General features: G+C 45.0%; 1 protein-coding gene across 1 annotated transcript; it reads left to right on the forward strand.

The window, feature by feature from the left end:
* The first annotated feature begins 354 nt into the window (after positions 1-354).
* LOC125627114 (cystine/glutamate transporter-like) lies at positions 355-27,628 on the forward strand. Its single transcript, XM_048830927.2, has 13 exons — positions 355-426; positions 6,674-6,958; positions 9,630-9,756; positions 10,526-10,641; positions 11,284-11,409; positions 12,992-13,091; positions 13,205-13,249; positions 13,450-13,573; positions 13,936-14,039; positions 14,564-14,660; positions 15,471-15,620; positions 24,500-24,674; positions 25,910-27,628. Exons 2-13 carry the CDS (start codon positions 6,763-6,765, stop codon positions 25,972-25,974), a joined length of 1,425 nt encoding a protein of 474 aa, XP_048686884.2. The 5' UTR covers positions 355-426; positions 6,674-6,762; the 3' UTR covers positions 25,975-27,628.
* Positions 27,629-27,996: the final 368 nt, after the last annotated feature.

Genomic DNA, 27,996 nt, shown 5'->3' on the forward strand with positions numbered 1-27,996 from the left:
TTCAATCTATGGTATCAACAATTGCTAGCTAATTCCTCTGGGGAATGTCTTAATCCTGCTACAGTCACTTCAGCCTCAGCAAAGGACCCTGAGTGGGTTCTGATGGGGAAGCTCCTCAGCAGAGCTGTGCAAAACAGTGGATGAAGTTGTGTCTTGTAAATAGCAACAGCCTGGGAAGTGTTGAACAAAAGAAAGAAAAGCCTCAATGGGTTAAAAAGACAATGTGCTTGCTTGGCTACAATTGTGTTTAGCTTATATTGTAATAAATCAATAGCAGCTGATCTGTGAGGCCAGCAGTGCAGAGGCACTCAGGAGGAGCTTGGTCTGAGGAGGAGCTAGGTACAGTACAGAGTGAATTAGTACATATACGCAGTCGAGTAATTTATGAATTAGGGATCTGCACTAAAGCCAAGTCAGCGACTAAAGGTGAGTGGCTAAGAAATTATCTCTAGGCACGGGGAAAAAATAGTCAGGCCCTGAGTTAGAACCTAGAGGGTGTTGGAGAAAGCTCAGCTCAGGAAGGTAGATCCAGAGATGGCGCCTAACTCTTGATGGTGGAGGCATGTGAACACCCCACGCGCCACCTCTGGGCTGAGGAGCAGCAGCAAGCGAATGTCTCAGAGAGCATCTCATGGCCGTCGGGTTCTGTGGGTACAGGCCAGGTCCTAGGGGTTTCACCGGCTGGTGCCAGGCTCCTTTAGGGGAGAGGCAAGCGCATGTCAGGGGCTCAGCTCAGAGCTGTGCCACCTACCCTGCCTGCGGAGCGCCTGGCCATGCAGAGACATCCTGGCTCGGGGAGCAGGGCAGGGGGGGCTGCCAGGCAGGCAGGTAGCCAGTGCCCCAGCTCCCAAAGTGTGGAGAGCCAGGAGCTGCAGTGGGCTGGCAGCTCCCACCAACTTCCAATCTGCCAGCTCCTGGCATGAGCCGATGGTTTTCAAATTGTGGGACTGAAAAACTCTGTGCTAAATGGAAGGCAGAAATCTGGGGGGACACACATGCATTGCCTCTGGGTAGATCAACAGCAGTTTAATTAGATTAAGGTGTAAAATATGAGGGGACCCAGAACATAGCATTCCACTACCAGTAACTCTAGGCTCTGAGTGGATAAATGAAAGGATGAAGTGACAGAGCTAAAACAGAGTGAGAGTAGACAGATGATTTTCATTAGAGATGACCCATCTTCCAATAACAGGATAGTGCAGTAGAGGAGGGGAATGATTTCTCTCATACAAAGAAAAAGTTTCTCCTGGAAAAAATGGGCCCTGGAGAGTGCGCTAAGTAGCTGGGTAAGATAGTTGACAGTGGGCAGGGAGTTCTGTCTTTAAGTGTACAGGTGGCAGGGTGTGTGACCACTTTAGAGCCCTAGTGGAGTAATGTTGTTGGCTCTCACAAGACAGACCTTGCTGGAAATCTTTTAATTACTTTAGGAATTAATTTGCTGGTCAAAAGTGTCAGCCAGTTCTCAAGGCTGGAGTCCTTTATCTAAACAACAGGTACGGCATGATCGTTGGCAGTGCACCTTCCCCATGCTGCCCTGCCACTGTGCCTCAACTTGGAGAAGACTGCTTCTGGAGGTGGGAGGAAGGTAGTTCAGATTTCATGCCCATTCAGCCGTTGGCCTATAGGGGTGCTAATGGTAATGGATGAGTTTGTGAGGTGGGCGCATAGCCCCTGGGAATTGGACTGAAACCACGAAGGCACGTCCCATAAGCCACCAATCAGGCATTAACAATTGTTATCACTGTCACCCTGGATCAGATCTGAACCAAAGAACTAGTTGTGGAAGGAGTTCCTCTATCAGGATTTAGCCTTGATGGGCCTTAGCATTGCTCAGCTCTAGGTCAAAGTTTTAAGCAAACAATCTCCTAATTGTACATGGGAGTGCTATGATTGAGTTCTTGTTTTGCACTGACATGTTTAAGGGATGAGAATTTCAGGAAGGGTTTACTCTGCTTTGAAGGAGGATCAGACCCCTCTGGGGGATCTTTCTGCTAGGAATGTTTAGTTTGTTTTTTATTTTGTCCTTTGCAGCTGAGAAAACAATTTAAAAACTGGACAAATAGTCTCAGTCCCTGCATGTGGCCTGTTCCTGAGAGTGGAAGGAGGACAAGTCACAGGGGAAAGTGTAGCAGGTTTATGGTAGCATCCCATAATAGATATTGTCAAACCGGAACGCTAATCTTGGCAGCTCTTATCTATATTAGCTGGCTTGCCTTCAAGTTGGCTGTGTTGTCTGGGACTGGGTGCCAGGAATCCTGGGTTCTACTCCCCACTCATTCCATCGTGACAAGTCATTTAACCTCTTCAGCCTCAGTTTTTCCCACTGTAAAAATGGGGACAACATTTAACTACTTCACAGGGAAGCTGTACGGCTTAATATTTGTAAAATGCTTTGAGATTCTTTAGCGGCAGGTGGTATAGAAGGGGGAAATATTCTGTGTTCGTCTGACACACTTCCCCTTTGTGTTGCCTTTTTGCTAATATAGTGAAAGAATTTAAGGGCTGGCACATTTGTGAAAAGAATCAATATTAAGCAAATATTGCAGAATATTAATGAGATATGAATTATTAGATTACTAAAGCAAGTTCTCTCTGCCATGAATTTAAAATTCAGAGTTACACTCACCCAGCTGAGGAACAGAAACAACACCATGTGATCTATATGGCCGGTGAAATCTAATCAATATAGCTAGAATTAAAATATTGAATACTTGCAATGACCTATTTGACAGATTGGGCTTAATCAAAAATTTTATATGAAGAATAGATGCAGATGAAGAATGATGAAGAATAGAAATTCTGGTAAGAGGCAACTATACAAAAATGCTGCTTTAAGGACAAACTTAGTTTACTTCAATCTCTTGCCAATGGGTGGGTGGGTGAGTGGAGCCTACTCCATCCTGGGTTCTTCATTAAAAGGTCATAGACTAAGGAGTCTTCTTGCAGAAGATGTGATGTGGTATGATAGACCAAGAAATGCTTAAGGACCAAGGTCAAGGGGATAAAAGTGACCCAGCCCAAGGACAATTTCCCATAATTACTTGGCAAGTAATTTTAATTAAAGAAATTTGAGAAAATTCCAATCTGAGCACGGACAATTCACAAACAGAAAATTTGGTGAAAATTGCTTAAATAAATGAGTTAGTAAGAATTATTCACTTTGCTCTCATGTTGAACCTCAGGATCACATTGGCTTTATTACCAGGATCTGGCACTGCAAATTCACATCTGATTTTACCAGCTACTATTCCTCCAGGTTTTTTTAAATCTAGGACAGTAAGCTAGTGAGTCTGCTGTAGATAAAGAAAGCCAAAAGTAAGTCTATTCAGACTTCTCTTCTTTAGCCTTGTTTCTTGTGTTAATTACAGTGTCACAAACAAATGCCTCTCAGCTTTCCTAAATAGGGGGGCGGAGAAGCAGAGCGGGGCGGTGTGTTCAGGGGAGGAGGCGGAGGTGAGCTGGGGCCGGGGAGCTGCCGGTGGCTGCTCTGCACCCACCAAATTTTCCCTTTGGGTGCTTCAGGGCTAGAGCACCCATGGAGTCAGCACCTAAGGTACCACTTTTGGCCGGTTAAATTTAGAAGCCCTTTTAGAACTGGCTGTCCCTCGCAGAACAACCGGTTCTAAAAGGGCTTCTACATTTAACAACCGGTTCTAGTGAACTAGTGCAAACCAGCTCCAGCTCACCACTGGAAGTAGTTAAAAGGTTCTTGGTGGTGTCATTTTAACAGAGGTCTGTACAAGGGAAATATAGGTGGAAGTAGTTAGGAATAGTCCTCAGAAACTATGAATTAGGTTTGTGGACATAATTGGATACATATTTATACAGTTTGTGGTAGAGAGAAAAGACAATCTCGAGGTTAAGGCACTGGACTGGGACTCAGGAGATCTAGGTTCAGTTTCAGCTGTGCCACACGTTTCCTGTGTGCTGTTAGGCTAGTTGGTCTGCGCCTCAGGTCCCCAGCTATAAAATGGAGATAAGAATATTCCCTGGATCTGTTTTACCTGGTTAGATTGTAAGCCCTTCACGACAGGAATGGTCTGTGTGTGTGCGCCCATCCTCCCTCCCTCTCAGAGGTCCAGAGAGGCCCGGGCCACTTCCAGCTTTTGAGGCCTCTAGCCATAATAAAAATAAAAAATGATGACACATGAAAACAAAATAAGGTACCAAAAAAAGAGTGAAACATAATTTGAATATTTTTTTATTTAACAAATGCTTTTCTAGTCTTTTTCTGTGCAAATGCACTAATTATTGAGGGAAAATATCTACCTTTTGTGCAATGTCCCAGTTGACATTAAGCATGGCGAGCCCATTCAAACGGTTTTGGTCCGATAAGGATGTACATAAAAACAAGTTGCGAAACTTATCAAATGCCAAAAAATTAACAAGTGTCTAAATTTGAGGCCCCCTTTGAGCTTGAGGCCCAGGCCAAATGGCCCTCCTGGCCCCCACTCTGATTGGCTCTGTGTGCGTGTGTGTGTGGGCTCTAGCACCATGGGGTCCCCATCTCAGCTTGGGTCTCTAGAGGCAGTATAGTAATACAAGGTTTTCCCCTTACCCTAGTTTGGCTTTTTCCCATTCTCCACCCCATGCCAGGCTTTGGGTCCTGCTAGGTAAGATGAGTAGTGCTTTATTCTGTTTTGAAATGTTGGTAAAAATTGCTTGAAACACTGGTGTGAAGTGCAACCTGAGGGGCTGCGATTTTAAGCAATGCTGTTGGTAGATGCAATACTGTATTTGGGAGTGAGAAGGATTTGAGCCAGTAGTCCACTAAAAAGGTGAACAAAAAGCAGCTTTGTACATGGTTTTTTATATGAAGCACATTGTGCATATTCTTAAGCATTGCCACAAGGATTAACATAGCTGCATTTTAATGTGCCAGGGGCAGGAATTCAACTAGAAAGCAGAGTTGGAACAATTTGGTCAGGTGCTGCTCATTGCTAGGTCTCTGTTTTGAAGTGGTATGCAATCGCTCTTTGTTTCTCCCTCCCCGCCCCGCCCCCACTCCTACCCCCACCCCCAACAGCCTGTAGAACAAATCCCAGTTTTCACATTTCTGAAATCTGTGGTGTTTGCCCATTAAGTTTCCCGATATTCTTGGCTGGCGCTGGTGTCTCAGATCATGTGGCTAAACATGTAGAGTTCAAGAGTTACTTCAAATCCTTAATCCAGTCTATAAATCCGGTTTTACATCCTGTTTTTTATTTTTACTATGGAATTTCACAGCCAACTAAAAGAAGCTACTGTTTACTGTATATCAAATTGCTCTGAGACTCCAGCAAGGGATGACAGTCTGGGACAGCTTGTAAACCTCTCTGCTTTGTTCAAAACCAACCAACCAACCAGATAAGTGCACTTTTTAAGTTTTAGCAATAATATTTGTGCTCAAAAGAACGCCTTCGTTTAGATTGATTTTATCAATCTTTAACCAATCCTACATTTGAATATTGGACTCACATGCTTTGTAGTTCTACTTTCAGAGATATGACACGTACCAGCCTGTAGCTGTTTCACACATATTAGCTAGATACAGAGTAAGACCATCCACTTGTAACATCAGTTGTGTGTTGCAATTCACAGCTCAGGAGCCTTGGTGGTTTTTACTCCCTACCCCTCAAGCCTTATGCTCATCAGTTCCAGCAACCTGTCTGAGCCTTAGGAGACTCATAAAGTTACGCCCTGCCCTGATGAGCGGTAGCAGATAATCTGGCACATCAGGGACCCAAAGAGCTTATTTTGACTTTTTAAAACAGTGGTGGGCAATCTGCAGCCCACGGGCCACACAAAGCGCATCAGGGTAATCTGCTGGCAGACCGCCAGACAGTTCACATTTGTATGGCCACCCGCAGCTCCCAGTGGCCGCGGTTCGCCGTTCCCGGCCAATGGGAGCTGCGGGAAGTGGCACAGGCCTCAGACATGTGCTGGCTGCCGCTTCCTGCAGCTCCCATTGGCCGGGAACAGCGAACCACAGTCACTGGGAGTTGCGGGTGGCCATGAAAATATAAACAAACTGTCTAGTGGCCAGCCATCAGATTACCCTGACGGGCCGCAGGTGGCCCACCACTGTTTTAAAGGCTCGGCAGCCAATTTTGGCTCAAGAACAGATACTCTGGATATGTTTGTGCAAAATGTCTATTAAATTAAACCCTTTGCTCCACTGTTGCCAAAGAAAAAACATTTTTAGGGCCAAAAATTTCTAAAGTGATTCGTGATTTTGCTCAGCCTAAATTTATAGGTGCCCAACTCTGAAAGGGGCAGCATCTGAAAGGGGCCTGATTTTCAGAGTGTGGGTGATCAGCAGTTTATGAAAATTGGGTCCTTTGAGGGCAACTCAAGTCAGACACCGAACTATAGTGGCACCCCAAATCACTCATCGCTTTTGAAAATCTTGGCCTAAAGGACTGTTTATGTACAGCCTACAGTGTGTTATGTTCTGTGGCAGCAGGAGGAGCAAAAGTTAATTAGCAAACCCAATACCCAGAGGTGTTCTGACATAAGAGATTGAATGGTTGTGTAGCATGTTTTACGCGCCTGTGGTTTCTTTGCCCAGTGATAGCCAATGGGTGAGGAGAGTAGATCCAGCAGATTTTGATGGGTTGTTGGTAAAATGGCTTTAACAGTCATTTCCAAAAGAAGCTCCACAAATCCCTGACTTTCTTTTCCTCTATCACAGGTGAGCTCTGTTGACTGTGGGATTGGGAAGGACCCATAAGGAATCCTTAACTTCTGAATGCCCACCCATACCCTGAAATTGTAGAGGCCATGGGAAAAGCCAAGAAAGAAGAGGAGGTTGTTTTTCTGAGGAAAAAGATCACTTTGCTGAGGGCTTTTTCACTCCTCATTGGCACTATGGTGGGCAGCGGCATCTTTATCTCTCCAAAAGGGGTATTGAAAAACTCCGGCAACGTGGGTGTCTCCTTAATCGTTTGGTTTGCCTGCGGGATTCTCTCTCTGAGTGGTGAGTTGCTTTACCCTTCTTGTTAAATTGTTGGTAGATGGGGAAACTAGCGAATGATATATATTTACAACAAAAGCCTAACTTTGCTTCTCCAAGAAAAATAAGCTGGGAACACAATGGACCAAAACTCCTATCTCCAAATGCCATAGAATTGAAGCAGTAATAAGGTCCTGTGTCCACAGGGTTCCAAGGATCTGTTGTTTAACTGATTTGTCTGGGGGACTTGGGGAAAACCCAAGACTTAAGATCTGTGAATGTGGTGCCACATGTGGGTACAGACATGGGAGCAGTTCTCTTGTCTATGGAATGTCTAGATGCATGGGGGGACGAAGGGGGGTTTAGGCCTCTAGCTAGGGGCACTAGATGGAGAACCACAGAGTTCTGGGGACCTAGGAGAAGTGTATTTATTTCAGTATGTGACTTTCCTGCTTTGTTTGGTTTGTAAGTGCAAAAAACCGCTTTGTTATAGTGCTGTGGTTGAGAGTTTGAATTTCCTGGTTCCTGTGGCTTTTTTAATCATAGATCCCACAACAATTGTCTCTCTTCCTTCTAGTGTTTATTGTATGTAATATTTTGTATTACGGGAGATGTTGTTACACTTATACCTTACTATATATGTATAATGTGGCTTAGTTGAGACTGCTGTGGAAAATCAACTTCAAAATTTCATTCTTTTGCATACATAAAATCTCAAACCATAACATCACAAATATAGGTTTCTTTTTAACTGAGTAGGATCATAAATGATAAAGTGTTTATTGGTCAGCTAGCCAAACCATCTGTACTTGTGAAGGATTGTCCTCTCCACTAAACTCCTAGTGTATCTTGTGTATTCTTGAAAATCTGTCTTGGTGGCACGCAAATGGCTTCCCTTGTCAAGTTATTAAATTTTCTAATGGACTTCATTCTTCCTCTAATGTCCAGCTTGAAGACTTCCTTTTATTAGTGTCATATTGTTATTCTTTGCTATAGTGCATTAAATAACGCTTACCCTCTTTTTATGTTTTCCCTTGAAATGCAAGATTGATACTTGGTTATCACCCCAATTCAGCAAAATACTTACGCATATGCTTACCTTGAAGCATGTGAATGAACAGATCAATTGAAATCAATGGGATCACACGTGCTTCAAATTAAGCATGTGTTTGAGTGCTTTGGTGAATCAGGGCTTATATTCCTTTCATTGCATGTAGGTAGGTTCTGAGGGGTTTACAGCTGGGACAGAAGTGGCCAGTTTTAAAATCTATCTTTCCATAGATACAGAAGGAGAAATAGAGAGTATTTGAACCACTTGGTTAGAAATTCTCTACATCCTTCTGTATCAAGTTTTTCTTCATGGCTCTGATCAGAGACATGTTCCATGTCCTTGGCTCACCTATATTTGAGGGAGGAAGTGTGCGTGTTTGAGGCTTAGAGCTAGGTAAATGGGAGAAATGAAGTGTTTTAAAGTAAATTTCTAAGGCAAAGACAAACTTCTTTCCATGCACTTCTCCACATAAAGTCAGTGGACAAGTTATGCCATTAAAGTGACAAGAATGTTTTACCAGATGAAAATAGATCTCCCCTGGAAACAGCATTATTGCAAATAAAGGGATTTGCACTAAAAGCCTTCATTTCCTCTGTTATGAATAGTTCTCTGAGAAAACTCTACCCAATGTGCACCAGCAGTAAAAAGGTTAACAGTATATTAGGAACTATTAGGAAAAGGATAGAAAATAAGACAGAAATTATCGTAACGCCACGATATAAATCCATAGCACACCTACACCTTGAATATCATCCCCAGATCAGGTCACCCTATCTCAAAAAATGAAATAGTAGATCTGAAAAGGTTCAGCAATGGGCAGGGCTGGCTCAAGGTTTTTTGCCGCCCCAAGCTCTGAGAGCGCAACTGCCCAAGCAAAAAAAAAAAAAAAAAGCCACCCCTTGAAATGTGCCACCCCAAGCACATGCTTGGTTTGCTGGTGCCTAGAGCCAGCCCTGGCAATGGGCAACAAAGATGATCAAGGATATGGGACAGCTTCTGTTTGAGGAGAGGCTAAAAAGATTAGAGCTGTTCAACTTAGAAAAGAGACAACGAAGGGGAGATATGACAGAGGTTTATAAAATCATGACTGATGGAGAAAGTGAATACCGAACTGTTATTTATCCTTTCATACAATACTAAAGCTAAGGGTCCCCCGGTTAAGTTAATGGGCAGTGGGTTTAATGCAAACAAGAGGGAGTCGTTTTTCACACACTGCACAACTAACCTGTGGAATGCATTGCCATGGGATGTTGTGAAGGACAAAAGTAAAACTGGGTTCAAAAAAACTAGATAAGTTAATGGAGGAAAGGTCCATCAATGCTTATTAGCCAAAAGGTAAGGGATGCAACCCCATGCTTGGGGCAACCCTAAACCTCTGACTACCAGAAGCTGGGACTGGAAGACAGACATGGGTCACTCCAAAATTGCCTGTTTTGTACTCTTCCCTTGAAGTTCTGGTATGGGCAATTGTCAGAGACAGAATACTGGGTAAGATGGACCATGGTCTGACCCAGTATGGCAGTTCTTATATTCTGTGTTCTTAGCTCATTTTAAACAGATTCCTTTAATTCTCAATAAATTCTACGTGCAGTGGTAATTCCATGGGACAATTTACTAAATGCATATTTACTTCATCTGTTCCAGGTGCCTTGTGCTATGCAGAACTTGGAACAAGAATCACAAAGTCTGGAGGACATTATATCTATATTCTGGAGACACTGGGGCCTTTGCCAAGTTTTTTGTATCTGTGGGCTGAATACTTTGCTATCGGGTAACATTTTTTTTTCTGCTACCTAAAATGAGGTGTTAGTGAGACCTGGGAAAGTCATGGAAATGGATAACCAGCTCATATTATTTTTAAAAAGTGCATAAAGTGAGAAACCATACCCACTACCTCGAAAGTCTTATAAAATAAAAAGAAGGCAGAAGGAGTAAATAGCCATATGTGCACATTAGGCTTTGGGGGAAGGAGTGGGGGGGGGGGGGGAAGGAAGGGGTCTAGCACTTCCTGGTAGAGTGGAAGTCAGCGCCTACGGTTCACTCACATTTAGCCTGTGATACACAATGACCCCCAGATCCCTTTCTACACTACTCCTTCCTAGGCAGTCATTTCCCATTTTATACGTGTGCAACTGATTGTTCTTTCCTAAGTGGAGTACTTTGCATTTGTCCTTATTGAATTTCATCCTGTTTACTTCAGACCTATTTCTCCAGTTTCTCCAGATCATTTTGAATTTTAATCCTGCCCTCCAAAGCACTTGCAACCCCTCCCAGCTTGGTATTGTCTGCAAACTTTATATGTGTACTCTCTATGCCATTATCTAAATCATTGATGAAGATATTGAACAGAACCGGACCCAGAACTGATTCCACCCCAATCAATATGCCCTTCCAGCTTGACTGAAATCTAAATTTCCTGATTTTATTGTCCAATTTAAATTTTCAAATGTTAACATTCTTTTCATGTAGTCTTTTGCATATAAAATAGCTTAACACCAGAAAGTCAGTTTCTAACTCCATGAATCCATCACTCCTGATAGGCCAGCCAACAGTGCAGTGCTTTCTCTGGCATTTGGAAACTACATATTGGAACCATTTTTTGCCCCCTGTGCAGCCCCACTTCCTGCTGTGAAGCTCGCAGCTCTCTTGGGGTACTGTAAGTATAAAGCAGATATAGGCCTAAGCCACAAAATTTTAATTCAGATTTTGAACCCCTTCTCCGCAAATTCAGAGGTGTTTACATCCAGGGTTTGGGCTTGTCCCATTACAGATAAAACTGTGAAACTTAGATTCCATAGTAAATGCCGAGTCACCCAAAGTTCAGGATCTGGGGTTCTGGTTTGGGCCCATCTCTAGAAAAAAGGGGGAAAATGAAGTCACAAAGCTGATGTAAATGCATCTGTGGATTGCGAAGCTGGGTGGAGAGTAGAAATCATCACTGGCCATACACTGCTATCAGATTGGCTGGGAAATGAAACCAGAGTTCTAGCCAGCAAGTTTGAAGGTCTGTTTTTACTTATGGGCAAATATTGGCTAGATGCTGCATCAGGCTGATGACATTTTGGAAGGAAGGAAATGTCATACTCTGGGTCATGCGCATATGGTCTTAAAATATCTGTCACTTTGAACATTCTGGTCACTAAGAATTCTTCCCAGCACCAAGGGCAGGGAATGTTGCGGTCTCTATTCAGTGTACTCAGGGCAATAGGCTGAGACAATGGGAAAAGCATGAGAGTAAAATTCTTCTGCTTTATTCTGAACCCCAGCCATATATGTTGGTCTTTGCCTTCTCCTCCAGACGTTGTCCTCATCCTGAACTCTTGGAGTGTCAGCTGCAGTGCCAGGCTTCAGAATGTCCTATCTGTCATCAAGCTCCTGGCTTTTGCACTCATCATTGTGCCAGGGATGATGCTTCTGGCCCAAGGTGGGTCTGCTCAGCTGTGATCTGCGGGAGGGCATTCATTAAGGGCTTGTCCACATGGGAAGGTTTTACTGGTATAATTCTACTGGCATAATTTAATAGATATAGTTACACTGGTATAGCTCCCAGTGTAGATGTTTATATTCTGAAATAAGTGTGTCTTTTTTTTTTCCGTTTAGCTTAAACCCCTTTCAAAGCACATATGTGAAACTGAAAAAGGGCACTCATATCAGAACCATAGTGGGCACACTGGGAGTTACACAGGTTATATATAAAACTATATTGGTTTAAATTCACACCTTAGCTTATATTGGTATACCTTTCCTGTGTAGACCAGTCCTCCATAGTGTTCATAGTTGGGATAATTAATCTTGTGTCCTCATTTTGTATCTTCCCCTGAGAGAATAAAGGGATCAGGGTGAACATTCATATTTCTGGTTGTCATCTGGAACTGGCTTCATGGGACATGCAAAAAGCCCATCAGGCTGGCCATGCTTCTGACCTGAAGGATTGCCCCTGTACCAGAAGATCCTCAGCAATTTATTGTTCAGAATACCTTCAAATGACACTCTGGATGCCTGGCACCACCCCCGTGCTAGAATGAGTCCTGCCAGTGATAGTGTGGTCAGAGACCTCAGAATTACACGTTGTACTTAATGTAACTATACAGGGATTGTAAATCATTCATTAGGATCTCACAAACAATAAATAATTTTATTATGTATTTATTTATCAGCAAACGTGTTAGAAGATACATAACCTCCCCCAAACATAGGCTACTTTCTCCATTGTACCCCCTTATCATTCCATTGATCCTGGCAGAGAATTTTGTCCTATCTTCTCTCTTCCCTTCCTTTTTGTCCTTCTATTGTAGTTACCATTTCTTAAGTGTTTTAAAGAACACTGTCCCTTTTTTCCTAGGCTCTTTAATACCATTTTAACTTGCTGCTTAGTTTTCTTCACCATCAGCTTTCTTTTGATTCCACGAGCTTTATTTTCTCCTATAATCACCAAATAAAATGGGATCTCCATCCAAACCACCTTTGTTTTTGTCCATCTCAACCCTCAATCTCTTCAATTTTTCTTCCCTCTCCAGCAGTCAGTGGAGAGAGAGCAGGGCAGTGTAGGCAGGAAGTGTGCTTTCATGAAGTTGCTCCAAAGGACCTCTAACTCCACGCTTTTTGTGTTACTTCTCTTTGTTTTGTGGTTCCCATGTTGTACATAGCATGAGGCTGTGGTTGGTGCTTATGCTGAGGAGTCAGGGTAGCACAGCTTGAGCAGCATTAGCTGGCTGTGCAACCTTGAAGCAGAGCACACATCCAGAGTTTGGGGGTCAGGGAGTTCATTTCAGGTCTAGAAAGAGGTTTTCTACAGGTAGAGACTCTCTCAGGCCATGTTTGGCCTCCTCTGCTCTATAAATTCATTATAAATAATTGAAGATCCTGCAACCGCAAACTGTTGGGGTTGTATGAGAAACAGAGAGAAATCAAACCTCTTCTGCAAATTTTATTTTTTGGTAACAAGTAGAGGGGATGTCTCTGTCTCCAACGCTCTCTAGCCCTGTGTTTCTCTCCTTTTTTTTTAGGCCACACTGAAAATTTCCAGGATGCTTTCAGTAGTCAACTGCTGACTTTGGACAAGATGCCCTTGGCTTTTTATGCTGGGATGTTTGCATATTCAGGCTGGTATGTGCAGCCCGGGTCCTTTAACGAATGGCAGTGTCTACTCCTAAGTCTACTGTGCTTCTCCTGAGCCATCGTTTAAACTCTGCCATAACTTGTCTTCTTTCACTCTGCAGGTTTCAAACTAGCTTTGTGCAAGAAGAACTGGTCCAACCTGAACGGTAAGAATAGGAGAGGGGCCTTTAAGGTCAGCCACAGGGGACACAGCATTATTTCAAAATAAGCTGCCTTTTAAATGGAAGAAAAATGAGTGCTAGTTGTTCTAACTGCCTGGCGTGGTAGTACTGATCTGTGAGTAAAAAACCCACAAAAACAAACCAGCTTTTTTCATTAGCGCTCTGTCTCTCTCTCACTTTTGTAGAAATAACCCACTGGCTGTGATAATGTCTGTGGTCACTGTAATTGTGGGGTACATGCTCACCAACGTTTCCTATTATACAGTCTTGACAGCAGAGGATGTGCTGGCTTCCCAGGCTGTGGCTGTGGTGAGTTGTAACCCCATTATTAGGTTTCTTCAGAGGGATAAATTTACATTAAGTGGGTGGGGATGGGGAAGCTTCTAGGATGTGGACAGTAATAATGGATTTTATAGCGGAAAGGCCTTCCGCTTTGTCACTTTCAAGAGTATCCGAAAGCAATAATACCTCTTAGACCTGCCTGAGGAGATGGAATAAGAAATAGAGATCAGGATGGCAGTGGGGAAGAAGAATAGGTAATACAGACTTGGGAGTAAATGGAGTTCTGTTTTAAACCTTTCAGTGGAAGGCCATCCAGCTCTTTCCATTAATTCTGATACCATTCAGGGATTACCAGGGTGTTTCTGAACCAAAGCATGTCTTTCCTCCAGAGTTTTGCACAAAAAGCTTTCCAAAGACTTATCTCCGTGATTCCCATCCTGGTTGCCCTGTCCTGCTTTGGAACCATGAATGGGGGGATCTTTGGATTTTCAAGGTCAGATTCTTTTAAATCTTGCTAACTGATTTGCAGTATAAACAGGAGGAGGGCACTGCCACCAAATCTGTTGACAACACACAAGTAGATATCACTCATCAGCTAGTTGACACACAAGCAATCCTCCTGGTTCTCCAAGGCAGTGCCAGAACATCTTGACCTCCAACATGAGAAATGAACTTGGAAACGGGGCCAGTTCTTGGGGACTTATGGGAATTTCCCAGAAAATAAAGGGAGTTTGACTTTGTTTTTCAAAATCTCCCACAAACTACTGTTTCAGGAAGCTGTGTCAGGCACTGTGGGATAGGTTAGCAGAGGATGGTGCAGCTACAAGGATGTAGTCCAGTACAAGTGTGGACTTGGGGCAAAACTGCACCCTAATTAGCATGGTTAGTGTGAACAGCTTGTATTGTTGGTACTTATGCTGGCTTTATGCCACCAGTTCAACTACCAGTGATTGTTCTCTAGTGCAGATGCAGGAGACTGGAACTCAGGTTCTTGTACTGCTCCATGTCTTCTCTCAGGACTCTATTTGTGGCTTCAAGGGAGGGTCAATGGCCTCCTCTCTTCTCCATGATCCACATCCGAAGGCGCACCCCCCTTCCAGCCATCATGTTAATGGTGAGGAGATCCGATTTTTCAATTGGAATTTCTACTGTCCTGCAGTTCTGATTGGCTTCTTATTTTACATGTCACTATGCAGAGTCTGGACAGGTGTGTGAGATTTAAAGGGAATCAAGTTACTCTCAGGTCTCTGAAGAGTGAAAGGGGTACAATACTGCAAAAAGGTTTCTGTGGATATTCATTCACCCTGCAAACGAGTTTACCTTGACTGCATATTGGAAAGCATTATCAAAGTCGCTTAGTGACAGAGGTGGGATTTGAACTCATGATCTCCTGGCTCCTTGTCCTGAGTTTAAAATCCAGTTGACCATGTGGCTTAAACTAAGAGGGTTGCTGCTATCAACACCTTCCACAACCACTCCTCAAAATTATCCCACAAAAATGTCTCTTCCAGGTTTTCTCTGCTTTCTTTGTCAATAATTCAGTGGTTCAAATGTTACAAACACTGACATTTCGGGGATGGAGCAAAATCACATGGACTGAATTTTTGTGCAAAATGTTTCACCAATTTTGCCTGGGCATTGTTAGGTACCTTCTAACACTAGCAGTGTCATCTTTGATTGAAGTGGTGAAAACTTGTTTATTTCGAAATGCAGCCTTTTACCGACCATGCATTCCCACCCTGAAACCTCATATGAAGAGAATATAGTGGTCTCAGCTCAGCATCAAAATTGGTCCTAACCAGACCATGCGAGCTTTATCATACTGCAGCTGACTGTAAATGTGAGTTTCTGACCCATCCATATTTAAATTGCTAAAGGCTGGGATGAGGATTTAATGAATGTGTTTCATCTTTACAACCCCCAGTTCCCACTGGTTACCGCCATGGTGTGCATTGGAGACATCTACCACCTACTGAATTTCTTCAGCTTTTCCCGATGGCTTTTCATAGGATTAGCCACACTTGGGCTCATCATCCATCGTTACCGTCACCCGGAGCTGCCCAGGCCATTCAAGGTAACGCATGGCCGGTTTCAAAGCCAGGAGTGCACAGGCCCATCGTTGTTATAACTGGCTTCTCTCCGCATCGTTCACTGAGCACTAGAACATGCAGCACATTACCTCACCTCTCCTAAGTCTAAAGGGAACTTACCCGGCATGGGGGACCTTTTGTCTGCCACTGGAAAGGTCAGTCAGCCTTCAGAAAGCCGTGTTCTACCCAGGTGTGAACAGTCAGGTTTAATTAAGAAGGTAGCATAGCCCAGCGGGTAGGGGGTCAGATTGGGAGCCAGGAGATCTGGTGAGAATAGACAGCCCCCACCCCACTCTCCGATACACACACACACAGGCTAGTGTCCAAACACCCCGCATGGGGTTTGCCGCAACAAAGCACAAGCCTCAGCCAAAGCTTCCTCCTGAGCTTAGTTTGTTCCTAGAGTTTCTTCCTCCAAGACCCCTTTATCCCAGCCCCTAGTTTCCTCTTCCCAGAGAGGTCTTCCAACTGCTCTTCCCTTCTACCCCCAAACATTGTGCTGTAAGTTTGCTCAAGTACAGCCACCACCAAAACAGGCTTTAGAGGAGTAAGAAATGCACAGCAATCAACCAACAGCAGCTTATAGAAGGTGTAATTTTGATCTAGTCCATTCAACTCATGTGCATCGTCCGTCTCTGTGGGGTCAGGAGACACATACTCTGGAAGCTGAGAGCAACAAAGTTTGGGCTGGAGAGCTGCATCCTGAGCCCATAGTCCTGTATGTGGGAGTGTTTCCTATTTCCAGTTGTATTAGGGACCACCTTAGGAGCAGAAAGGGAAGGTGGGTTTCAACCTGCCTACCATTTTCCCTGCTGCATAATGTTTGCAATGGGGAATCAAAGTGGATTCTGGATTATACAGTTTTCCTGACTCCCACAATGCTCCTCTTCTCTGCCCCATGCCATTCTTATCAGGTCTACTCCCCAGGTAGGGTGTCTGCTGAGCTCTAAGTGCACGGATGGGGTTTTATTTAGATCAGGGGTGGGCAAACTATGGCCCGTGGGCCGAATCTGGCCCGCCAGCTGTTTTTAATCCAGCCCCCGAATTGCTGCTGGGGAGCGGGGTCTGGGGCTTGCCGTGCTCCGGTGCTCCAGCTAGGAAGCAGGGTCGGGAGCCTGCTCCACGTGGCTCCTGGAAGCAGCAACATGGCTGTCCTCTAGCTCCTATGCGTAGGGGCAGCCAGGGACTCTGCTCTGCACGCTGCCCCAAGCACCAGCCCTGAAGCTCCCATTGGTCGCAAACTGTGGTCAATGGGAGCTGCAGGGGCGGTGCCTGAGGACAGGGCAGCATGCAGAGCTGCCTGGCAATGCCTCTGCATAGGAGCCGGAGGCGGGACATGCCGCTGCCTCCAGGAGCCGCTTGAGGTAAGCGCCGCCCAGAGCCTGCACCCCTGAGCCTCCCCCGAGCCCCAACCCCCTGCCCTAGCCCTGAACCCCCTCCTGCCCTCCAAACCCCTCAATCCCAGCATGGAGCACTCTCCTGCACCCCACACCCCTCATCTCCAGCTCCACCCCAGAGCCTGTACCCCAAGCTGGAGCCCTCACTCCCCCACACCCCAAACCCCTACCCCAATCCTGATCCCCCTCCCACCTCTGAACCCGTTGGTCCTAGCCTGGAGCAGCCTCCTACTCCCCAAACTCCTCCATCCCCACCCAGAGTCCACCCGCACCCCACCCGCCAGCCCGGAGCCCCCTCCTGCACCCTGAACTCCTCATTTCTGGCCCCACCCCAGAGCCTGCACCCCCAACCAGAGCCCTTACCCCCTCCTGCACCCCAACCCCAATTTTGTGAGTATTCATGGCCCACCATACAATTTCCATGCCCAGATATGGCCCTTGGGCCAAAAAGTTTGCCCACCCCTGATTTAGATGCTAAGAATTTGTTCAGATCCATTCTCTGCCTGTGAGGTGCTTCCAGCCAGTTACCGGTGCAAGAGTGCCACCCTCTGTATGTGTTAGAGGAGCATTTTGTGAAGCAGTTCAAGAAAAAACAAGCACCAGCTTGAACCTTTGTCTATCCCCCAAACTGTACTGACCCTTTTTTTCTCGGTGAATTTTCTTTCCATCCCTGCCTGCCACGCCACTCCAAGTCCTTGCTAAAGGAGCGTATTAAAAGACACCCTCAACTTTCCCAGACAGTATGCTGGCTGCACCGACAAATTCACCCAGAACCACCCTTTTAAAATATATTTTCTTGAACTAGAATCATTGGATAAAGTGTAAAAAGAAAAGGAGTACTTGTGGCACCTTAGAGACTAACCAATTTATTTGAGCATGAGCTTTCGTGAGCTACAGACTAACACGGCTGTTCCTCTGAAACCTGGATAAAGTGTGTGTCTTTAACAAAGAAATCAGCAACATACTGATTTCCCCCCTCCCAAAGTTTTTACCTCCTTCTGTTCGGTCTAAATTTGGGCTTTAAAAACACTTCTGAGAGTTTAAAAAGAGACTCACGAAAGCTCATGCTCAAATAAATTGGTTAGTCTCTAAGGTGCCACAAGTACTCCTTTTCTTTTTGCGAATACAGACTAACACGGCTGTTCCTCTGAAACAAATTGAATAGTTGACTATTTAGACGGGCTTTATTCTTCTGCCTGAGGAACTGCCTTTCTGAAAGAGGAAAGACCAGTTTAAGTGTGATATGTACAGATGCTGCTCTCTAGTGGCCATAGAGGAAAATCCTTACTGTTGATATTGTCCCATTTATTTGTATAATTATTATGATTGCTCATTTTTTTCTGTAAGATTTTATGCTTAAAAATAATAGAAAACTAACACAAGCGAGAAGCTTCATCCCTTACACCCCCCCGAACAGAGGAGCAGCACTATGGGTAATTGCATGGGAATGAGATCCTCAAACTGCAATTTGAATCCCCAGTTGGTTTGGCTACCATGATCTCCGTTACCACAAGGGATTCAGAACATAGAGAAGATGGAGGAGGTTGAGGTTTTCTTACTAACTCCCAACTAGTTGTTTAATTTCTTCCTAGGTGATTACTTGCTTGGCTTTTTTTCATTACTTAGTTAACTAACCGGTATGTGTGCTAAAGTGTACTGACCCTGAGCCCTGGTCTACACTAGGACTTTAGGTCAAATTTAGCAGCATTAAATCGATGTAAACCTGCACCCGTCCACACGATGAAGCCCTTTATTTCGACTTAAAGGGCTCTTAAAATCGATTTCCTTACTCCACCCCTGACAAGTGGATTAGCGCTTAAATCGGCCTTGCCGGCTCAAATTTGGGGTACTGTGGACACAATTCGACGGTATTGGTCTCCGGGAGCTATCCCAGAGTGCTCCACAGTGACTGCTCTGGACAGCACTCTGAACTCAGATGCACTGGCCAGGTAGACAGGAAAAGAACCGCGAACTTTTGAATCTCATTTCCTGTTTGGCCAGCGTGGCAAGCTGCAGGTGACCATGCAGAGCTCATCAGCAGAGGTGACCATGATGGAGTCCCAGAATCGCAAAAGAGCTCCAGCATGGACCGAACGGGAGGTATGGGATCTGATCGCTGTTTGGGGAGAGGAATCCGTGCTATCAGAACTCCGTTCCAGTTTTCGAAATGCCAAAACCTTTGTGAAAATCTCCCAGGGCATGAAGGACAGAGGCCATAACAGGGACCCGAAGCAGTGCCGCGTGAAACTGAAGGAGCTGAGGCAAGCCTACCAGAAAACCAGAGAGGTGAATGGCCGCTCCGGGTCAGAGCCCCAAACATGCCGCTTCTATGATGAGCTGCATGCCATTTTAGGGGGTTCAGCCACCACTACCCCAGCCATGTTGTTTGACTCCTTCAATGGAGATGGAGGCAATACGGAAGCAGGATTTGGGGACTAAGAGGATGATGATGATGATGAGGTTGTAGATAGCTCACAGCAAGCAAGCGGAGAAACCGGTTTTCCCGACAGCCAGGAACTGTTTCTCACCCTGGACTGGGAGCCAGTACCCCCCGAACCCACCCAAGGCTGCCTCCTGGACCCAGCAGGTGGAGAAGGGACCTCTGGTGAGTGTACCTTTTAAAATGCTATACATGGTTTAAAAGCAAGCATGTGAAAGGATTACTTTGCCCTGGCATTCACGGTTCTCCTGGATGTACTCCCAAAGCCTTTGCAAAAGGTTTCTGGGGAGGGCAGCCTTATTGCGTCCTTCATGGTAGGACACTTTACCACTCCAGGCCAGTAACACGTACTCGGGAATCATTGTAGAACAAAGCATTGCAGTGTATGTTTGCTGGCATTCAAACAACATCCGTTCTTTATCTCTCTGTGTTATCCTCAGGAGAGTGAGATCTAATTCATGGTCACCTGGTTGAAATAGAGTGCTTTTCTTCAGGGGACACTCAGAGGAGCCCATTCCTGCTGGGCTGTTTGCCTGTGGCTAAACAGAAATGTTCCCTGCTGTTAGCCACAGGGAGGGGGGAAGGTTGAGGGGGTAGCCACGCGGTGGGGGGAGGCAAAATGCGACCTTGTAACGAAAGCACATGTGCTATGTATGTAATGTTAACAGCAAGGTTTACCCTGAAAGAGTGTAGCCACTGTTTTATAAAATGTGTCTTTTTAAATACCGCTGTCCCTTTTTTTTCTCCACCAGCTGCATGTGTTTCAATGATCACAGGATCTTCTCCTTCCCAGAGGCTAGTGAAGCTTAGAAAGAAAAAAAAACGCACTCGCGATGAAATGTTCTCCAAGCTCATGCTGTCCTCCCACACTGACAGAGCACAGACGAATGCGTGGAGGCAAATAATGTCAGAGTGCAGGAAAGCACAAAATGACCGGGAGGAGAGGTGGCGGGCTGAAGACAGGGCTGAAGCTCAAATGTGGTGGCAGCATGATGAGAGGAGGCAGGATTCAATGCTGAGGCTGCTGGAGGACCAAACCAGTATGCTCCAGTGTATGGTTGAGCTGCAGCAAAGGCAGCTGGAGCACAGACTGCCACTACAGCCCCTGTGTGACCAACCGCCCTCCTCCCCAAGTTCCATAGCCTCCACACCCAGACGCCCAAGAACGCGGTGGGGGGGCCTCCGGCCAACCAGCCACTCCACCACAGAGGATTGCCCAAAAAAAAAGAAGGCTGGCATTCAATAAATTTTAAAATTGTAAACTTTTAAAGTGCTGTGTGGCATTTTCCTTCCCTCCTCCACCACCCCTCCTGGGCTACCTTGGTAGTCATCCCCCTATTTGTATGATGAATGAATAAAGAATGCATGAATGTGAAGCAACAATGACTTTAATGCCTCTGCAAGCAGTGATTGAAGGGAGGAGGGGAGGGTGGTTAGCTTACAGGGAAGTAGAGTGAACCAAGGGGCGGGGGGTTTCATCAAGGAGAAACAAACAGAACTTTCACACCGTAGCCTGGCCAGTCATGAAACTGGTTTTCAAAGCTTCTCTGATGCGTACCGCGCCCTCCTGTGCTCTTCTAACCGCCCTGGTGTCTGGCTGCACGTAACCAGCAGCCAGGCGATTTGCCTCAACCTCCCACCCCGCCATAAATGTCTCCCCCTTACTCTCACAGATATTGTGGAGCACACAGCAAGCAGTAATAACAGTGGGAATATTGGTTTCGCTGAGGTCTAAGCGAGTCAGTAAACTGCGCCAGCGCGCCTTTAAACGTCCAAATGCACATTCTACCACCATTCTGCACTTGCTCAGCCTGTAGTTGAACAGCTCCTGACTACAGTCCAGGCTGCCTGTGTATGGCTTCATGAGCCATGGCATTAAGGGGTAGGCTGGGTCCCCAAGGATACATATAGGCATTTCAACATCCCCAACAGTTATTTTCTGGCCTGGGAATAAAGTCCCTTCCTGCAGCTTTTGAAACAGACCAGAGTTCCTGAAGATGAGAGCGTCATGTACCTTTCCCGGCCATCCCACATTGATGTTGGTGAAACGTCCCTTGTGATCCACCAGAGCTTGCAGCACTATCGAAAAGTACCCCTTGCGGTTTATGTACTCGGCGGCTTGGTGCTCCGGTGCCAAGATAGGGATATGGGTTCCGTCTATGGCCCCACCACAGTTAGGGAATCCCATTGCAGCAAAGCCATCCACTATGACCTGCACATTTCCCAGGGTCACTACCCTTGATATCAGCAGATCTTTGATTGCGTCGGCTACTTGCATCACAGCAGCCCCCACAGTAGATTTGCCCACTCCAAATTGATTCCCAACTGACTGGTAGCTGTGTGGCGTTGCAAGCTTCCACAGGGCTATCGCCACTCGCTTTTCAACTGTGAGGGCTGCTCTCATCTTGGTATTCATGCGCCTCAGGGCAGGGGAAAGCAAGTCACAAAGTTCCATGAAAGTGCCCTTACGCATGCGAAAGTTTCGCAGCCACTGGGAATCGTCCCAGCCCTGCAACACTATGCGGTCCCACCAGTCTGTGCTTGTTTCCCGAGCCCAGAATCGGCGTTCCACAGCATGAACCTGTCCCATTAGCACCATGATGCATGCATTGGCAGGGCCCATGCTTTCAGAGAAATCTGTGTCCATGTCCTGATCACTCATGTGACCGCGCTGACATCGCCTCCTCGCCCGGTATCGCTTTGCCAGGTTCTGGTGCTGCATATACTGCTGGATAATGCGTGTGGTGTTTAATGTGCTCCTAATTGCCAAAGTGAGCTGAGCAGCCTCCATGCTTGTCTTGGTATGGCGTCCGCACAGAAAAAAGGCGCAGAATGATTGTCTGCCGTTGCTCTGACGGAGGGAGGGGCAACTGACGACACGGCTTACAGGGTTGGCTTCAGGGAGCTAAAATCAACAAAGGGGGTGTCTTTACATCAAGGAGTATTTCAGGCAGGACTTCATGGAGGGTTCCAATAAGAAATGGTGCACCTAAGTTATTGTTCTTATTGGAACAAGGAGGTTAGCCTGGCCTCTGATTGATACATGGCTAGATTTACCTCGCTGCACCTTCTCTGTGAGTGACTGCAGTGTGACCTAGAGGAATGAGTCCCCTAAACAGGGGAGGAGGCAAATGAGTATAAAACAAATCTGGTCTATTTCTTGTTTTGATCCACTCCATCTATCTTTTACATCTTTGGCTGGCAACAGACGGTGCAGAAGGACTGCATGCCATCCACATCTCATGGCTGCTCGGCAGAAGATGGTACAGTACGACTGCTAGCCATCCTCATCTCTTGCCTGCCTGGCAGAAGATGGTACAATACGACTGCTAGCAATCCTCATCTCTTGCCTGCCCGGCAGAAGATGGTACAGTACGACTGCTAGCAATCCATATCGCCTGCCTGCTCACCATAAGACGGTTCAATAGGACTGACTGCAGGACTAAAGAGAATGACCTGGTCAAGTCACTCCAAATTTAGTCCCTGCGCCCATGTCTGTCCAGGCGCTCCCAGCCGACGTGGCCAGGAGCACCTCGGACATGACGATGACGGCTACCAGTCGTACTGTACCGTCTGCTGCCACAAGGCAAGGGGTTGCTGCTACTGTGTAGCAATGCCGTACTGCGTCTGCCAGCACCCAGGAGACATAGGGTGACGGTTACCTGAGCGGGCTCCATGCTTGTCGTGGTATGGCGTCTGCACAGGTAACTCAGGAAAAAAGGCGCGAAACGATTGTCTGCCCTTGCTTTCACGGAGGGAGGGAGGGAAGGGGGGCCTGACGATATGTACCCAGAACCACCCGCGACAATGTTTTAGCCCCATCAGGCATTGGGATCTCAACACAGAATTCCAATGGGCAGCGGAGACTGCGGGAACTGTGGGATAGCTACCCACAGTGCAATGCTCCAGAAGTCGACTCTAGCCTTGGTACTGTGGAAGCACTCTGCCGAGTTAATGCACTTAATGCACTTAGAGCATTTTCTGTGGGGACGCACACACTCGAATATATAAAACCGATTTCTAAAAAACCAACTTCTATAAATTCGACCTTATTCCGTAGTGTAGACATACCCTGAGGAACACAGACTAGGAAAGAGAACCAAACTAGCCTGTGAGTTGTTTGTTAGTTTATAGCAGTCATGGCATGAACAGCAGATCACCTCTGATTATGAAAGACTAGAGTCTAAAAGAGCTTGAAGGGAGATTTTTATTTTAGGTGAACTGTCTGGAGAAATCTGAGATTAGGATCAAACTTTTTTTCAATTGGATTGTATGGAAACTGGGTGAGATTGGATCCACGGTCCAAAAAAATCTCTTTGCAGTTCTATTAGGGTCTGCTAATTTATCCTGAACTTTAAACAGCCCAGGTCATTTGGCTTCCCAGAGAGCTTTTTAAGTTACAGTGGTAGCTACTCTAAACTATACATTGAGGTATGGTGCTGCTAGCATGAAGCAGTCTCTCAAGCTTATTTGGCCTTCCCAGAGGCAAACTAGAGACTGCTCAAAATGAATTGCATGACTACATAAGCACATTGAAAATCATTTATTTGAAAGGGCACGTGCTACTCATGGTAGCACATGCTCATGATCTTCCACCAGCAACATCAACAGATGAGAGCTAAGACCAGTCCATAATAAACTCAGAAAGCAGCTGGGGCATGGTAGGTTTCTGCCTCCTGCTAAATTCCTGGCTGGATAAGGTGTTAAATTTTATATATGGTGACTCCTGAGATAGTCTCTAATGTCTGCTTCTATACCTCATCAAGAGAGGTGAGAGTACGCGCTGGTGGTGTTACTGTAATGTAGTAGATCGCAAATTTGACTATATCAGAGATCATGAATCCCACTTGTTTGGAGACAGACTGTACAGAAAGATTGGACTGGCCAGGTTTCTTGTCTTCTGGACACAGGAGTCTAGCTATTGATAAATATTTGGGTACAAGCTAACACATAATGTGTTTGGACAAATTAAGACAGATTACAAATAGTCAGATATGATTAGATAGGTCTGTGCTCTTTTCCCCAGGTTCCCCTCTTCATTCCTGTCTGCTTCACCATCGTCTGCCTCTTTGCAGTGGGAATGTCTTTCTACTCAGACCCAGTGTATGTCAGCACTGGCTGTGCCATGGTTTTAAGTGGTTTTCCAGTCTACTTCTTGGTGATCAGCAGGCCAATACCCGACTGTTGCCGTACCACATTCCGTGAGTATAAATCTGATCAAAGGGATAACCTTAAACATAATGTAGTATTAGATTCTACTCAGGATTCATTAATCACCACCTACGAGAGGCTGTATGTACTAAGTCTGGGTTTAATACAAGGAACTATAGAAATTAAAATTAGAGGATGACCCAAGCTGCAGTGATTGGCTCTGGATCTGAATGTCACCAAAGTTCAGGGGTTTTGTTCTAGGGTTGCAATTTGGCCCCATCTCTAATAAAAATGTATTGTGATTAGGGGTCTACTTAAATCACAGAGAAATCACACCATTTTCATGGGTTGGCCATGGCATAAATAGCAAATTTCTTGGATGTGTTACACATCCATGAAATTTGTTGTTTATGCCATGACCAGCCCATGAAAAATATGTGATTTCTCTGCAGTGTTTCTCAAACTAGGGGCCTGGACCCAAAAGGGCCTATTAGGGGGTCACGGTATTGCCACCCTCACTTCTCCGCTGTGACTGACAGGTGGCACTGCCTTCAGAGCTGGGCAGGGCAGCAGCCACAGTTCTCTGCTCTGCCTTCATAGCTGGGTAGTCAGAGACCAGATTTCATAGGAGAGATGAGATTTCACGGTCCGTGACGTGATTTTCACACTCGCGAATTTGGTAGACTCCTAATTATGATGCTGTACATACCTATTTCTGCTGAAAGTCTGGGGAAAGCGTTGATAGGAAGAGAAGGGAAATACTGTGTATGTTTTCTCTTGTTCCCAGTATATACTTGTAAACAGGCAAAATATACATGTTGGTCCTGGAACACCAAGTTTTTATCTGGTCTTTAGAAAAGTCTTAGGAAGTATGTATGGACAAGGGATCTGGAATATAAGTAAGATATATTTTGAGAGGCTTCCCCATGTGGTATCAAGCACAAAGTTTCAGGAGTAGCTCTGCCACCTTAAATACAATGTTTGTCTCTCAGATAAAGCATTGATCATATCAGTGTTTTATCCTGCACCCTGACTTCTTTAGACTTGGTGCATTAGTAAATTGTCCCTGGGTTCTGTACTGTCAACAACCATTGAAAATATCTAAGAAGATACAGAAGAAAAGGTAGCAGAGATACCTTTTGCTAAAGAATGGACTGTATTGGACATAGTTTCAGTTGTACTGAAATAAATTGTTTCTCCACACAAAATACTCCATCCAAACACCAGTTTTACATAGTTCAAAAAACAAATTAAGCATTCCTCTCTCCTTTTTTTCTTGTGGCAGATTATCTTACACTCAAACTTCAGGTACTGCTGGAAGTAGTCAGACAGGAAGTCAAGACTTATTGAGGACCACATCTTATTGGAGAAGACACATAGTGGCTTCTCCAATGAAAGCCACTATCCCATTTCTGATCCTTTTGGCCTGCTGAGAGACCAGGAGGCACTCTTAATTTTGCAGTGAATGCAGTGCAACTAGAGATGTCCAGAACAAATAACCTGGATACAAACACCTCCAAGCTTTGATACTCAGGATCTGGATCAGAATTTTGCATCCGCTTCGGTCTTTCTAAACCCAAACTCCACATCTGACTTTTGGAGGTGTTCAAAAAGCAGGATTCAAATTTTGTAGGTTGGTCCATCTCTCAGTGACACACATGATTTTTGACTTCCTAGACCTTGAGGAAAGACAAGGTGAAGCAGAGTGACTGTTTCACAATCCAAATATCATTCACATGGACCGCTATGGAAAACAAGTTCAGCTTTCAGATGGAAGGTTATGGAGATCTGAAATGATGTGCTGAGGATGGTCAAATGCTTTTAAGGTAAAATTGGGGAGAGGGAGAATCAACAAGAGAGCTTAAGAGAAGCAGGGTGGTAGGTGAACTCCCACTCTCCTTCCACTGGACAAATTGATCTTTGGGACTTAGAGTTCAGTTCTCCTTTGAAAAATGACTCAAAAATTTGCTTGATTTACAAGAACAAAACCTATTCATTTTTTAATGTACGAGTCCCATCTGAAATCTGAAAGTCAACCTTTTTTCTCCTTCGTAAGCATCATTAGTAGTAAAGATTCTCCAGGCTAAATTCTGACCTCACATCTGTGCAGCCCCACAGAAGTGGGGTTGCACAGGTATAATCAAGTAATATAGTAGAACTTGGCTCTGCAAAGGTTTAGTTAACAGTTCCTGTAGATAATGCATGAGTTAAATTAGAATACACCTCTCTTTCTCGGAGTTCTTCACAGCCAATGCACCTAAGAGGAGTAAATCCTTGAATCTTTTGTCACTAAAGCCAGCACCTATGACCCTGAATTCACACAGGGAGCAGGTCTGAATAAGAAGGTGCAATTTTTATATAGTCACGTTCAGGGTATAACTGCATTTTAAAGGAATCTCAACCAGAGGTCATTGGTAAGTTGAGAGCAGGGATTTTAATAAACATATCCTTCAATGCAGTAAGAATGCATAGATATTATAGTCTTGATTCAGCAAAGCACTTAAGCATGTGATTTAATGTAACCACATGCTCAGATGCTTGGCTGAATCAGGACCTAAATGCTCATTTGAACAAAGTTTCTGTTAAGTTAATATTTTTGGTTTACAGTGTAATATTGGTTTCAGAGCAGCAGCCGTGTTAGTCTGTATCCGCTTATGCGCAAATAAATTTGTTAGTCTCTAAGGTGCCACAAGTACTCCTTTTCTTTTTAGTGTAATATTGATGTTGCAAAATTATGTCCAGGTGCCACAATAATCCGTTATTTACAACAACTTTTAAAAGTGAGACTCAAATTTTAAAAGATGAGAATCACTATATCAGGAATTGTCCATCTAGCCCTCTGAAGAGGGGAAGGCCAGAATGCAAAGCATTTTAAGTACTTCATGTTAAGCCTCTAAATATTTACATCAAAACCAAAGTAGCATTTACAGAATTGTGATATGATCAATCAAAACCCTATTAAATGTATTATCAAGCCTTTTTTAAATAAAGTTTTCAGACGTGATTGAAAGTCATTCTTTTGTTGAGGTCCGTCTGTTTTCACACTGAAGTGGAACGAGAACAGACTGTCACAGTTGCAGGGTTAGCTGCACCTCTGACTCATCCGGTCTCTGAGTGCAACCCTTTGGTCTCAGGCCACACACCTTTACCTCTCCTGGAGTGGAATCACGTGATTCTACCACTCTTAAAATGTACCCTGGGCTACAGCACCCTGTGTATTGACTGTGTTTACCCCAATAGGTCGGACTGGGGTCAGTACCTGTGGGTCTTCCCTTCAGGAGCTTGTGACCAGGCAGCTTTCTTAAACCAAAGTACTACAGCATGACATCAGAGAGGATTTTAAAACAACAAAAGGTCTATCTGCATGTGTAT

Source organism: Caretta caretta, chromosome 1 (assembly GCF_965140235.1).
Source record: "Caretta caretta isolate rCarCar2 chromosome 1, rCarCar1.hap1, whole genome shotgun sequence".
Classification (NCBI taxonomy): Eukaryota; Metazoa; Chordata; order Testudines; family Cheloniidae; genus Caretta; species Caretta caretta.

What these genes read in the sequence shown, in the direction of transcription:
- LOC125627114 (XM_048830927.2), top strand. Translation starts at nt 6,763, where the DNA reads ATGGGAAAAGCCAAGAAAGAAGAGGAGGTTGTTTTTCTGAGGAAAAAG. An exon ending in CGCAGCTCTCTTGGGGTACT is followed by an intron (nt 10,642 to 11,283) that starts GTAAGTATAAAG and finishes CTTCTCCTCCAG; the next exon opens with ACGTTGTCCTCATCCTGAAC. An exon ending in GATGATGCTTCTGGCCCAAG is followed by an intron (nt 11,410 to 12,991) that starts GTGGGTCTGCTC and finishes CTTTTTTTTTAG; the next exon opens with GCCACACTGAAAATTTCCAG.